A 15,340-nucleotide genomic window follows, 5' to 3' on the forward strand; every position below is an offset into this window, starting at 1 on the left:
GGCTGGTTCCACTCTTCATCTAATCCTCTGCTCATGCTCCTGGAGGCTTTTCCTGACCTCTGTCTAAAAGAGCCACCTCTAACACCCCATCATCACCTTATATTCCCTTTGGTTTTTATTATTTTGGGGTTGTTTTTTGTTTGTTTGTTTTGTTTTTGGTGCTTGTTTTATTTGTTTGTTTTTGAGACAGAGTCTTGCTCTGTCAACTAGGCTGGAGTTGCGGTGGCATGATCACAGGTCACTGCAACCTCCACCTCCCAGGTTCAAGTGATTCTTCTGCCTCAGCCTCCCGAGTAGCTGAGACTACAGGTGTGTGCCACCATGCCTGGCTAATTTTTGTATTTTTGGTAGAGACGGGATTTTGCCATGTTGGCCGGGCTGGTCTCAAACTCCTGACCTCAAGTTATCTGCCCACTTCAGCCTCCCAAAGTGCTGTGATTACAAGCATAAGTCACCATGCCAGGGCTGGTTTTTGTTATTTTCTAATGATAATCTCAAACTGAAGTTTATCACAGTTACATTGTACCTACTTACTTACATACTTATTTATATAGAGACTTATTGTTATTCTCCCTCACTAGAATTTATGCCTTTCAAGGGAGGCATCTTTTTTTTTAATCTTTCTGTACCTAGTGCACAGTAATGAATCAATAAATATTTGTTAAATGATTAGTTTTCCATTTGCTTTTGAAGGATATGAAAGATGTAAACATTGACAGGGCCACCCAAAAATTTAACTTTTGAGATTTAAAAATTTGTTATTAAATATTGTAAACATATTAAACAATGTATAAAGCATGCATTAGGTGAAAAGAATAAAGACAACAACCACATATCACTAGTTAGCTTAAAAATGGAACATTGCAAGAACTTTGAAGGCTTTTGTGAGACCCTTCCTGTATCCCACAGGTAATCACCACCAGAAATTTTTGTATTTATTAGCTACTTGCTATTCTTTATAATTTTATGTTTGTATCTCTTTAAAATATTACTTACTTTTGCCTGATTCTAACTTTATATAAATCAACCATATCCTCTGTATTTTTCGACTTGTTTCTTTGGCTCAATATCACTTGTGAGATGAGTTCATGCTGGTCCCTTCAGTGCTACTGCTTCATAGTATTCCATTGTATGAAAAGTACAATACAGTCATCTAATGTCTTGTTGCAGGATGTTTGTTTCCAACTTTTTTTGTTATTACATACAATGCCACCACGAAATTCTTGTACACATTTCCTAACAAACATGCTCAAGAGTTGCTCTAATCTATATGTCACTGAGAGGAACTTGGGAGTCACAGAGCATGTGTATATTGAAGTTCACAGAACGCCAAATGCCGAAATGTTTTCCAAATTGCATGTAGCCAGGCTGCTACACACCAGGATGACTTGACCTGTTTGTAAAATATTGAAATAATTCCACACTTGATAATCAACTGCTGCCCTAAGTCTCTGGAGGATCCCCTTGCAATTGCTATGTCCACAGGGTAACCTACACTATCCCAGCTTTCCTGGGACTGAGAGGGTTTCTAGGACAAGACGTTTCAGTTTTAAGCCAGAAAAGTTAAAACAGGACCAGTTGGTCATCATACCTAGCCAGCCTCTTAGCCAACAGAGACTTTCTCACAATTCAGTAACTAAAACATTAATGCCTGACACAGTGGTTTAAGTGTTGTGAGCATTGCGTGTGGTTGCACCTGCTTATATTCCCACTGACAGTTTATGTGTTTCATTACTCCCTTTCTTTATCATCACTTGTTATAGCCCTAATTTTTATTTTTTGTTATGTAGTGAGTATAAACTATTATCTCATTGTCATATTAATTTTTTATCTGACTATATTGAAATTTTTGAATAGTCTGGAATCACTTTCCCTACCTAGTCATATCACCCGCTTTTGAATGTGGTGAAGAATTTTCATGAAGCCACATGAGTAGCCAATTATCCTACGAAAATATGATCAACCACATTTTGACTATATTGACAAGATACTGATTGGTTACATTTTGAAGAAAACATACAATACAAAATACAAGAAAAAGTTGGTTCTGTCCCCTCCCACTATCCCCCCTACCCAGCCACCCCTAAATACTCATCATGATTTGGTCAGAACTAGGCTCAGAGCCAGAGGTCAGGGTGACCGAGGGTGGAGGAGTTGTAGGCAATGGGTTTGTGGCTGTCACAATAATGGCTGTGATAATGCTGTGGTTTCCCAGAGGGGAGCATGTGGCTACAACCAGCAAAAGAAAAGTGGGAAAGCAGAGTAGGAAGAGGAGGAAGTGGGAAGAGCAGAAGATCATATATATTTTAAAAGTGACTTAAGACTTAAAGTTGAATTAGCATTTGTACAGAAAGGTACAGGTGAAATGACTCACTACGGCCTATGACCAAAATTATATGTAGAAATCATGGTGGACTCCTACTCCTACCTCCTACCCAAGAGGTGGCCCAAGTCGTTAAGTACGATTGGTTAGAGTGGATTCCAGGTCATTAAGGTGGAGAAGGTAGGGGCAGTGGCAGGCAAGGGGGGCTCTATTGCTGCAACACTGGCTGGGGCTGGCCAGCTGGTTCTCCTGGAGGTCCCATACCTTGGTTTCTGTCTGGAGCACCAGCTGCATTCTGGGGCCTGTTCTTCGGAAGCTTCTCAGCTATTACCATGAAAATTTCATTCACATTCATTGCAGCCTTTGCTGATGTCTCCATGAACAGCCAACTGTTGTTGTCTGCATAGGCTTGTGCTTCCTGGAATTCCAGGGCTCTCTTGCTGGCTAGGTCTGCCTTGTTACCCCTGAGTGCAAGGACCATGTTGGGGCTGGCCTGCCTCGGCAGCTCCTTCACCCAGTTCTTATCTCCAGCAAATGTATCTGTATTGGTGACATCATAGACCATGATAGCAGCCTGGCCTCCCCAAGAGTACATGGCGGCCAAGCTGTGATACCACTCCTGTCCAACCATGTCCCAGATCTCAAACCTGACTGTTGTGTTGTCCAAGCAGACATTCTGTGTGAGGAAGGCTGCTCCAATTGTGCTCTCCTGGTACTCATGAAATTGTCCCTTCACAAGGCAGAGGACAGGCTGGATTTGCCCACTGCAGACCCAGCAGAACAAGCTTAAATAGACAGATCTTATTGGGTCATGCTATGCCTCCCCAACTCACCACTGCTCATCCAGGTGCAGTGGTCCAGAGAGGTGGGAGCAGGGACCAGTGCCCAGCTGTGCAAAAAGGCATCTAGTTGGGAGAGAGACCTCCAAGGTGGCTCCAGGACAGTGGCTTTACTTGGGGCCAGGGCTTGGACCAGCCCTGCTTCTCTCCCCAAAGGCAGTGTCCCAGACTTCAGCCTCCTATCATGTTAATTTTCATTTTTATGATGTGGCTGATCAATTTTCATAGAATAATTTGCTACTCATGCGGCTTCATGAAAATTCTTCACCACACCCTAGAAGAGGTGATATGACCAGGTAGGGAAAGTGATTCCAGGCTATTCAAAAATTTCATTTCCTAGTAGCCTTTAAGCTTTGACAAAGTTTCCTATCCTCTCCTAGCTTGGCTTGGAGTAAGTAGAGCACCTAAAATTAGATCATCAAGGCTTATAACCATGAGCGTCTATCGCAATGCAAAAAAAAGTAAACTGAGGACCAAAAGTCCTTCCCTGCCTTTTTCCTAGTGTGTAGGCCACACAAGTTTCCTGCATCGTACCAAAAAAGAGGGGAGGAACAAACCAATTACAGCCATTACTTAATATCTAGCCAAACTAAGGTGGATAATGAATGTATCAATTTTATTCGATTTAGAAATATAGCAGTATGCTACTCTTGCACCTTCTCATACTGAGCCATATTTATATTCCCTACACTAGACTCATCTGACCACCAAACCAAACATGTTACAATCTGCTCTAAATATGTAATCCATGCAAACTGTCGTATTATCCAAAACCTGGATGTTAGTGCAGACTTGAAAGGTAAAGCAAATCCAGAGGCAGTTAGAGACTGAAAAATGAAGTGTCACAGCTGGCCCTCTTCTCTTGTGAAAATGTTTTAATGACATCTTGGAAAAAGCGTTGGGCTCAGTGAAGGTAACTGAGAAAGGCTCCACGTAACCGAGAAAGGCTCCATGAAATTGCCGCATCAGAAAACAAAGCTTTTACCTAATTTCTGTGGCTGACAGGAAGAAGGCATAATTTTAACCTTGGTTAACATTTCTTTGGCTTTTACACTCTATAAAATTGTTCATTCATGATCTTTTTATGTTGCCTTGTTTATAAGAAGAGGAATTTCTGTAGAAATGTTTGCAGTGCATTATTCATAAATATTTTGGTCAATAAGTAGTGACGGTGGAGTCAGTAGAAGGGCTGGAGAATAAGAGGAACTTGGTGATTAGATTTGTTATTTTTTAATCACAGAATCTCCCCATTCAATATGATTTAGAAAATATGAATAATGATATTTAAGCTATTGGCAGAAACATAAAAACAGTTTTGTAGCTATCTTTTTTTAGACTTGTTGAGCAACTAAGTGTAATAACTATAAATATGATAAATATGCTGGGTCTAAATAGCTTAGTAACTAAGAGCCCAGTAGCTAAGAGCAGTTCCTGAAACTAGAAACTTTGAAATGCAAGCCTGTCACGGGCTTATGTTGTACATGAACCTTTACAGTCAGAGGTTCTGGAGACATTTATGTCAAGATGTTTCCAAGAGACTCTCAGCATTGACTACCATAACTAGGCTTCCATAACACCACTCAGAATTAGCTTCCTCTTGGGTAATATAATTTAAGAAATTTGGGGAAGAACCATCCAATTCCAAAATATCTTCTCACTCATTGTTACAATGTGGGGAATTATATCATTAGACCCTACATAGAACTTGAAAGTATTTGACAAGAGGACTCTACATATTTATTTTTCAAAAGCAACTGTTTTCAGAATATATGACTCAAAAATAATGTAACAGATGAGAAGGGATTATGGGGTGAAAGCTGCATCATCTAACATAAGAGTAAGTTCTCATAAGTGTTCCTTTATACTCCCGTGAAATCAACTGAAGAATTATTAATGAATCAAAGGTAAGACTTACCTTCTTAGTAGCACATTCTGCTTATTCCTACTAATGCATCACTACTCCACCAGCCCTTCTTCCACTTGCCATAGCCAAGTGATTTCCCTTTACTGCTGCATCTTAATACTCTCAGTGGAGCCCAGACAACATCTGACCACTCATTCCCCAAGCCACAAAGATGGACTATTCGGCCTGTGTGTTCTGTGCAGGAAATCTTACGCTGCTTCATTTACTAAAGGCAACAGATTTTTTTGCCCAGTATTATTGCTGTTTTTAAAATGTAGATAATATGTCAACAGTAAATGAAATCTGAACAACTAATTAAGAATTAGAAAACCACTTTTGTGATTAAAACCTGAATTACTATTAATGCTGAAAATCTTGGGAATTTTAATGAATAATCTGTCATGTTTTTATGTAGCAGGAAACTTTTGTCATGTTTTTATGTAGCAGGAAAGTTTTAATTTGAAGAAATTAAAAACTCAAGAAAAGCAGCAAATCTCTGTGAACACAGAATCATAAAAACCTAGGCTTGGCAAGGAAACTCCTTTTCTATTTAGATGTGCTTCATACAAATCAGCTCCCAATAATATTGTGTGGAAGAAATATCTGTGTTATACAAGGCAGGAGGATTGTGAAGCTACTGTTATCTGTGGTTATACACACAGAGAGATGTGCACACATAGACACAGAGAAAAATAAATGTCCCCCTATGAAGGGAAGAAATAAATCAAGAAATTTGTATTTTAAAAAACTGAAAGAATCAACAAAATAACATACGTAGAATGAACACTGAGGAAAATAAAGGATTTGGCAAGAATCTAATTAGCCATATCAACGGAGAGAGGTTTGGGTTAGTTTTAGTAAACACAGAGTGGTTTCTGAGTAGAAAGCAAATAACTGCACTGAGGTACTGTTCTAATCACATTTGTTCTAACATTGACCTTATAATAATTAAAAATTGATGCTTGCAACATAATACAGCTGTGCAATCATATTTAAACCTAATCATTTCATAGACAGAGGAAAGTTGTACCAAAAGGTCAAAAACACTTTAATTTCATGACAGTAAATTTACTCTTTATTCCCAAAGTGAAAATGTCTAATTTCTAAAAGAGCAAACCAATAATTACTTATTATAAAGCTATTTTAGTCAATACTTAATTTTGCTATATTGATTAGTGTTTAGACATTTAAAATGTACCCTACAGCAAGAATATGTGTTTACAATATGATTCTCCCTACTGATGTTTGTAAGTATTACAGATATTGATTTAAGACATGTCTCAAAAATGCCAAACTTAATAGTAATCATATAAAAAAAACTGACTCTTAAAATTGGAATTTAACGTTAAAAATTTGAATACCAGTGTCCTTAAAGATCTCTTTGTATCATGATCACCAATTCTGCCATTAAATACTTTAACCATGAGTGCTCAATTAAACTACATTATAAACTCTACCCCATCCCAAAAGTAACAGAGAGGAAAAAAAATAAATGATCAATTTTACCGTTCACAACTGGAACAAAATGTTTTTTCTCTATTTTATGTACTTCTGATTGTAAAATAAAGACTGGGATATTATTTCCCCCTTAACTTGTATTCTGTGTAACTTAGAGCTCCTTGCAATAAAACAAAATGATGCTTCATCAGGATGATACTGGGAGTACCAAGGCAATTTACAAACATTAAGTCTGAGAACATCACTGTGAGGGAGGTATTAATATAACACTTCTCTCTTGAGGAGTTCAATGCACTTTACATAACGTTATTTTATTAACTCTTCCTTGAGCTCGGCAAAAAGGCTAAGAATTGTCTAACCATTTGCCTCACTCACATGCAAGCGTAAAAAGAACAGAAGAGACGGTTCAACACAACCACGTCTTTTAAATTACTTTCACTTCTAATCTGAAATTGTGACTAAAGATAAGGCCAAGTAAGTCACTCAATATATTTGGTTTCTACTAATATTGATTTTGAACAGGTATCAATTTTATAAATATAAATTCAGAATTATATATTTGAAAGATAATTAATCCCAGTAATTCTTAAGCAATAATCGCTTTTGAAAGTGGAAAAATGGACAGTAATAATTTTCCCTCTATTATAATATACTAAAGACTCCAAAACCACATTGTAATTCTGTGGACAAGCTTCACAACATCCTTAAGTAAATCTACGCATTTCTTAGCAAGAGTACAACTATGCACACATGAAGACAGCCAGAAGAGATATATAAAGTGAAAGATATAGAAATGCTGGTGATATCTAATGGTGCTTGCCAAGTGTCAGTCACTATTCTAAGGAATCTACATGTATTCACTCATTTAATCCTAATAACTCTGAGATGGTCAGCATTTTCATCATTTTATAGACAAAAAAATTGAGGCTCAGGAAGTTGTTAGTCCTAGGTCACAGAGCTACAAAGTGGCAGAGCTGAGATGCAAACACAGAAAATACGAGTCCAGAGTCCATGCTCCCAACCCACGTTCTAGAAAAGAAGTTGTCCCCAGACATCCCTGATCATGGAATTCCGAATTCGCAATCATAGTTTTTTCCACTCCAAATGTAACATTTCTCACCTCACAGTCTACCTCACAGTAATCACAGAACAACTGCTCAATTTTATGTATCTCACTTTCAAAATATGATACTTGTATTTAGAAAATGGTCACACGGAGGCAGTATAATATAGTTTGGAGTACAGACCTCAGGATCAGACAGATCTAACAGGCTATCCCTAGACAAGTTATTTCTATCCAAGCTAAACAATATAGGTAGTGAAACCTACCTCCTGATGCTGTAGAGAGAATTAAACAAGTTAATACAACGTATTTAACATACGCCTTACTATGCCTTCTACATAGTAAGCATTCAACAACTGTTGCTACTGTAAGTTAGTATAAACTTATTCAAGCCATTCTCAGAATTCTGAAACTCCAAATTAGCATTGAATTTAGCGTATCTCAATGCTGGTGTCAATAGAACTGAATTGATTTTTTCATCAAATATATGTTCTAGCCACTGGCCATGATCTCATTTAATCCTCAAAACAAACCTATGATTTGTGTTTTTATGCCCACTTACAGGAAAATAAGCCTTGAGATTGTAAGTAACATCCATAACCATGCCAGTAATAATTAGATGATTAATCAATTAACTGCATGGATCCCACAAAGCAGGTTAAAAAGTAACCAATAAGCAAAGAAATTATTTGAAAAAGTCTTCTCTCTCATAAAACTATAGAACTAAAAATTTGTAGACTGAAGTTCACCTTGTTTAGCCTTTGCTATAATTAGAGCAAAGCTGTGCCCAGAGAAAGTAGTTAGAACAGAGATAATCAAAAGGAAAAATACTACCCAAAAATACACATGCCACCCCCCGCCCCGACCCTATTTCCAGTATACACAAGGCACTTCTGATTCTTCCATCATCAGAAGCACTGAAGAAAATAACAAGGGCCAAGGTCAGGGTAGGAGGCTTCAGAGTTGGACACTATTACACGGGAAACAGGCAAGAAGTCTGCACTTGGGGACTGGTGCTTCAGCCAGAGTGAGGTACGAGATTGTAGATCTGTAAAGCATATTTGCCTCAAATCAGCCTCACCTGCACCCAAACATCCTGTAAAGGTCAGCTTCTGGTCTTTTCACAGAAATCTGCAGAAAAAGAGAAAATGCATTACATTAGTCTTTTGCTGACCAAGCTTCCTTGACCCTTGACCTACCAGCATTACCTAAATTGGAAATGTCTTAGTTACGCAAAACAAAAATAGTTCCTGCTGAATTAGGACATTATTTCCTCATTCCCTCTATTTAATGTGAAATATTTTTGTCATTTGCATAATGACCTGCTGCATATAGAAAGACAATTATTTATGATTTTCACTTTAAAAAAGTGATCCTGAATTGATTATGATACATAATAATCATGTGAAAACATGATTGCAAATAAGATTTAAGTGAAAGAATGGAATTTCCACTTTCATCAGCCAACATATAAACCAATATGGAGGAGCTGGCAGACACAAAATAATCATATATAAAGAGAAACACAAGCTCAATGATAAGGGTCTGCTTACACAGGCACAGAAAGTAGTGGGAAACAATCTTCAGCCCATATGCTACAAGAAATAGAATTTTTAAAAATTCACATTATCCCAAGAATATGTAAGATCTTATGTTCCATTATCAAGTAGCAGGTAGCACCCAACCTAGTCATTTCTTCTATGCTTAGAATCAGTGGCCTCTTTCAATAACTCATTCTAGCTTTTAGTAATTGTCATGTAAAGGTAAGCTTTTCTTTTATCTAACTTCAGTCATTTACATAATATGATTGAAAAACCTGGAATGATGCTCCACACATGCAGAATACTTCATATACCCTTGTGGATGGGACGTTGATTTCAGTCTATTTCCATTTTTTCTGACCTCAGTGGAGACAGGAGAAGTGCTTAGACAGAAACATTGACAAAATGGTTCGAGATAAGAGGAAGTTGATCAGGGACAAATGCAGAGTCGAACCGGGGAAGAAAACAATGTGGAATGACTCACTGTGCCCCAGAACAGTCGATCTGTTTTAGAAGACACAGCCAGCCACCAACAAAATGTGAGTTGTAAAACAGAACATGCTCAAGCATGCACTCAGAAGATCTACCGCTGCCTTTCCACTCACTTCCACGCAGATAAATCGATCAATCCATCTCTCTCTCTAACCCTGGCCTCTGTGCAGAGTTCCAGTTCTACTTACACGATTGTAAAATTGAACTGGGTGGACAGGATATTCTTTCCAGTGACTCACTCTGTCCTTCCTCCACAGCTTTACTGCTGGTATGAAGGCATCTTTGGTAAGCTCTACTGAAGAGAACCACCGTAACCAGCGACACTTTAATATTAAAAATAAGCCGTACTAACAAGGAAAAATGTTCTTATCTTGTAGATTCACCAACATCTTAAACCCAAAAATGTACAGAAAAGACCTCATCCTGCCCGTCCGAAAAAAAAAAAAAAAAAACAGAGAACCCTGGGGAACAGGGTCAGAAGCTCACTGGGAAAATTAAGGTAGGCGATTGGTAAACAGCAGGACACTCTGAAAGAATGGACTTGCCTTTTATCCCCTACAATAAAAGGCCCAAGAAAGGGGTTAAATTTGGATGCCCTGGCAGCACCTCAAACTTAACATTCTAAAATTAAACTTCTCCAAGAACTAGTTTCTGCTGACTTCCTGTTCGTTAAGGGTACACTTGTTCTCTCCGGCTCCAAACATGAGTCATCTTGCTTTATTCCTCTCCCACCCCCACCATATCTAATTAAACAGCAAGTTGCATCTATTTTTTTCTTCAGCACTTTTTTGCAACTCTCTGTTGCTCTCTTTTCACATGCTTTATCTCTTATTTGGTTTTGACCCCATATTAGGCCCACTATTCTTCCAAACAATGTGACTGGCTGGTAGTTTCCATTTTGAGTTTAAGCTCTGCCTTGATTAGGTCTGCTCCTTAGCAAAAAGATTCTGTGATACCTGCTTGTCTACTGAACAAAGATGTTGCAAGCTATTTCCAAATGCACCCCAAACTGCCTTTCAGTCTTACCTTCTTCTATTTTCCTGGACATCAGGCAAGCTAGCTATCATCCTACTCCCCACCATACTCCTACCACTTCCTTTTTCTGAAATACAATCTCTGCACCCTCAGAAACTCCAAGCACGCTGCCCACACAAACGTTAATGCCACAAATTCACCTGTGAATCCTTATTCAGATATTTTTATTCAAAAAGTCATGTCTAAGACCGAAAAATAAGTATTTTAAGTGTTTTTTAAACTAAAACTCCATGAGTTTCCACGGAAAAAGGTGTTATTGAGAGGTGACAATGTGCTAGCAGCCCTCACCCTTCTCGGCCTCCGTGTCCACTCTGGAGGCGCTTGAGGAGCCCTTCAGCCCCCCAGTGCACCGTGGGAGTCCCTCTCAGGGCTGGCTGAGGCCGGAGCCGCCTCCCTCTGCTTGCCAGGAGGTGTGGAGGGAGAGGTACCGGAGGCAACCGGGACCACGTGGGCACTCGCGGGCCAGTGCGAGTTCTGGCAGGCGGGGCGCAGGCTCGGTGGGCCCCACACACGAAGCAACCAGCCTGCGCTGCCGGCCCAGGGCAGTGAGGGGCTTACCACCCGTGCCAGCAGCTGTGGAGGTTGTGCTGGGTTCCCCAGCAGTGCCGGCCCGCCGGCGCTGCAGTCATTCTGGCCCGGCCTTAGATGCTTCCACGCGGGCAGGACTCGGATCTGCAGCCCGCCATATCTGAGCTCCCGCCCTGGGGTGGGCTCTTGTAGGCCAGACCTCCCCGAAGGGCACAGCCCCCCGGCTCCGTGGACCAAGGGCTGAGGAGTGCACGCCCTGCTCCTGACTGGCCGGCAGCTCCGCCTACAGCCCAGTGCAGGATCCACTGGGTGAAGCCAGCTGGGCTCCTGAACCGGATGGGGACTTGGAGAACTTTTATATCCAGCGGGAGGATGGTATGTGCACCAATCAGCACTCTGTATCTAGCTAACCTAGTGGAGACTTGGAGGACTAGCACTCTGTGACTCTGTGTCTAGCTCAAGGATTGTAAATGCACCAATCAGCACTCTGTGCCTAGCTCAAGGTTTGTGAATACACCAATTGGTACTCTGTATCTAGCTAACTCTGTATCTAGCTAACTAGCACTCTGTGACTCTGTGTCTAGCTCAAGGATTGTAAACGCACCAATCAGCACTCTGTCAAAATGAGCCAATCAGCTCTCTGTGAAATGGACCAATCAGCAGGATGTGGGTGGGGCCAGATAAGGGAATAAAAGCAGGCTGCAGCGCCAACCAGCTGCCACTCAGGGTAGCCTCTAGCTGTGGAAGCTTTGTTCTTTTGCTTTTTTTTTTTTTTTTTTTTTTTTTGAGACGGAGTCTCGCTCTGTAGCCCAGGCTGGAGTGCAGTGGCCGGATCTCAGCTCACTGCAAGCTCCGCCTCCCGGGTTTACGCCATTCTCCTGCCTCAGCCTCCCAAGTAGCTGGGACTACAGGCGCCCGCCAACTCGCCCGGCTAGTTTTTTCTATTTTTTAGTAGAGACGGGGTTTCGCCGTGTTAGCTAGGTTGGTCTCGATCTCCTGACCTCGCGATCCACCCGTCTCGGCCTCCCAAAGTGCTGGGATTACAGGCTTGAGCCACCGCGCCCGGCCTCTTTTGCTTTTTGAAATAAATCTTGCTGCTGCTCAGTCTTTGGGTCCACACTGTCTTTAAGAGCTGTAACACTCACTGGGAAGGTCTGCAGCTTCACTCCTGACAGTGAGACCACGAGCCCAACAGAAGGAAGAAGCTTCAGACACATCTGAACGTCTGAAGGAACAAACTGCAGACACACCATCTTTAAAAACTGTAACACTCACCGCGAGAGTCCACGGCTTCATTCTTGAAGTCAGAGATCAAGAACCCACCAATTTCGGACACCTTTACCAACTCAACTCGTAGTTCAAGATGTTGAGATAGAGCCCATACAAAACAGTCTTCCTTGAAAAAAAGAAAAAAATACTCTTATTACAACTGCATGATTCAACCCAGCACAGCAATTAATAATAGATTGATGTTAAATAAATTCATGCTTAATAGTAAATTTATGTTCAATAATACTAATAAATGGATATCATTTGGAGTTTATTTTACATTTTAAATTAGGCGCAGTGGCTCACACCTATAATCCCAGCACTTTGGGAGGCCGATGCAAGAGGATTGCTTGGAGCCAAGAGACTAGCCTGGGCAACATGGTGAGACCCCCATCTCTACAAAAGCAATTTTTAATTAAAGTTTTATGCTTTAGAGGTCTTTTAGATCAAATAAATCAAGCAAAGTAATATTTTAGTTGACAGCGTGTTTAAAATTATTTGCATTCCTAGAAAAGAGAATTCTACAATATTTACTATAATGCACTATAAAAAAGGCACAAAAATAAGTCTATTTTCTTATAGAAATGATTCTGGTTTGATATACAGCTTTTCTTATTGTTCCTAAAAGTTCAAATAACTTATACTTTACTATTGTACAACAGCGAGTAGTAGAAGGTTAAAAAAAAAAAGACTTTTTAACTTATGTTAGAATAGAGCCTTTTCTTTTGTCTATTTGCACTCTGGTCTCACCATGCTTTTTTGCAAGTATTTCCTATCTGTGTAAAGATCACCTTTCCTTGGAAGCCCTACCACTGAGTCAGTCTACTTTAGCCTCCTTATTAGTTCTTAGGAAAGCCACTGTCCATACAAGGAACTTCGAATACAGATTAAGTAAACACAGATAAAATTGCAATTTTACCTCATTCTAATCCCAGATCTATACTTGACCTATTAGGTGGCACACATCATGAACATTTAAAAGTGAAAGACACAGTCTTTAAATAGAGAGTCAAGGGGAAAGCCAGATATCAAGTTCAGTTGGAAGAAAAGCAAGGTCATTTGCAGGAGAATGTAAGAAAGTCATTTAAAAACCCCTCAGGAAAAAAAAGAAAGAAAGAAAGAAAATATTAGCAGTGGTAATAAAATGCATCTCCATAATCATCTCTCTGCTTTGAAAACAAAATTGGGGAAATTTTTCCATGATCCTAATGATGTACTCGGAACATATTTGTCGTGGTCTATTATAGACTATTTACTTGTATTTCTCACTCACTTAAATCTTGTCAGCAATATAAAATGCTAGATTCGGCCAGGCGCGTTGCCTCACATCTGTAATTCCAGCACTATGGGAGGCCGAGGCAGGCAGATCACCTGAGGTCAGGAATTCAAGAGCAGCCTGGCCAACATGGTGAAACCCCATCTCTTCTTAAAATACAAAAACTAGCCAGGCATGGTGGCACGAGTCTGTAATCCCAGCTACTCAGGAGGCTAAAGCAGGAGAATCACTGGAACCCAGGAGGCGAAGGTTGCAGTGAGCCAAGATGGAAACCATTGCACTCCAGCCTGGGTGACAAGAGCAAGACTCCATCTAAAAAAAACACACACATAAAAAAAACAAACAAAAAAAAAAAATTGCTGGATTCATAGGATGACCTATAAGTATTAGAGGATTTCAAAAAGACCTGTGCAGGTGAATTAGTCAAGGGTGGCTTCAGGAAGAAATCACCATCAGTTTTTTTCTTATCCAGATCCATCTTTTCTAAACAACTGGTTTTCCCATAGAGCCAGAATCTAATCAGGCTCTCTCTGTTTCCTTATAAAGTCAACTTTGATATTTATCTAAACATTTTATAGCTCCTTCTGCTAATTTACATGCTCTTTGTATTACACAGATGAAGTCAAACATTTTTCAACGAATTTCATAATAGTGAAGTGGTTCTGGCTTACAACGTTGTTTCTGTGTTCCACTTAATATTCATAGGTCCAAAATTTTAATAACTTGGTTATAGTAAACTAAACAATGGACTTTTTAGTACACAAGAATCCTTTTCTGAAAGCCATCTACGTGGTCCCATTCCTTACAGAGAAAGACCATAATAATGTGTTGGTACATTGCAATGAAGGGAGAGAAGGAAGGGAGGGAGGAAGAAAGAAAGAGGAAATGAAAGAGGGAAGAAAGGGAGGAAGGAGGGAAGGAAGGAATAAAGAGAGGGTAGGAGGGAGAATTGAATTGAACTGAGATGTTTAAACTTTCTATTTTGTCATCTCGTAGCATCTTTACCTCTCTTCACACTTTTCTACATCAAACAATACTTAAACAAAACTATCATGAATTCCCAAATGGCCTTTAGACAAATATTCTAATATTCTAACAGATACAGAGGCAAGAAATTCATACATTCTGAAGAGAGTTAATTTTCTCTTCAGAATTTATACATGAGCAATGTGAATTGTAGAAATTTTAACAATTTATATTTTATTACAAAATTTCATTCCAACTAAGAGGAAAAAATAATTTTGCACCCTTAAAGAATTAACTCACCAGGCACAGTGGCTCACACCTGTAATCCCAGCACTTAGGGAGGCCAAGGAGGGTGGATGACCTGAGGTTAGGAGTTCGAGGCCAGCCTCACCAACATGGTGAAACGCCACCTCTACTAAAAATACAAACTTAGCCGGGCATGGTGGTGCATGCCTGTAATCCCAGCTACTTTGGAGGCTGAGGCAGAAGAATCACTTGAACCAGGGAGGCAGAGGTTGTAGTGAGCTGAGATCATGCCATTACACTCCAGCCTGGGCAACAAGTGAAACTCCATCTCAAAAACAAAAAATTATAATTAACTCTAGTTCAACAAACACAGTCAAAATAAAGAGTCATGGATACATAAA

The 15,340-nt window shown here is 39.8% G+C and overlaps 1 protein-coding gene across 1 annotated transcript; it reads right to left on the bottom strand.

Annotated features, from left to right (window-relative positions):
* Positions 1-2,455: 2,455 nt before the first annotated feature.
* Positions 2,456-14,430, bottom strand: LOC117066038. The gene is given in 6 exon segments (XM_033181539.1): positions 2,456-2,581; positions 2,583-3,093; positions 3,095-3,123; positions 9,063-9,181; positions 11,083-11,465; positions 14,399-14,430. Coding segments are annotated over 6 exon segments (1,200 nt in total).
* Positions 14,431-15,340: the final 910 nt, after the last annotated feature.

The sequence above is a fragment of the Trachypithecus francoisi genome, unplaced genomic scaffold (genome assembly GCF_009764315.1).
Source record: "Trachypithecus francoisi isolate TF-2019V2 unplaced genomic scaffold, Tfra_2.0 Lachesis_group2, whole genome shotgun sequence".
Classification (NCBI taxonomy): Eukaryota; Metazoa; Chordata; class Mammalia; order Primates; family Cercopithecidae; genus Trachypithecus; species Trachypithecus francoisi.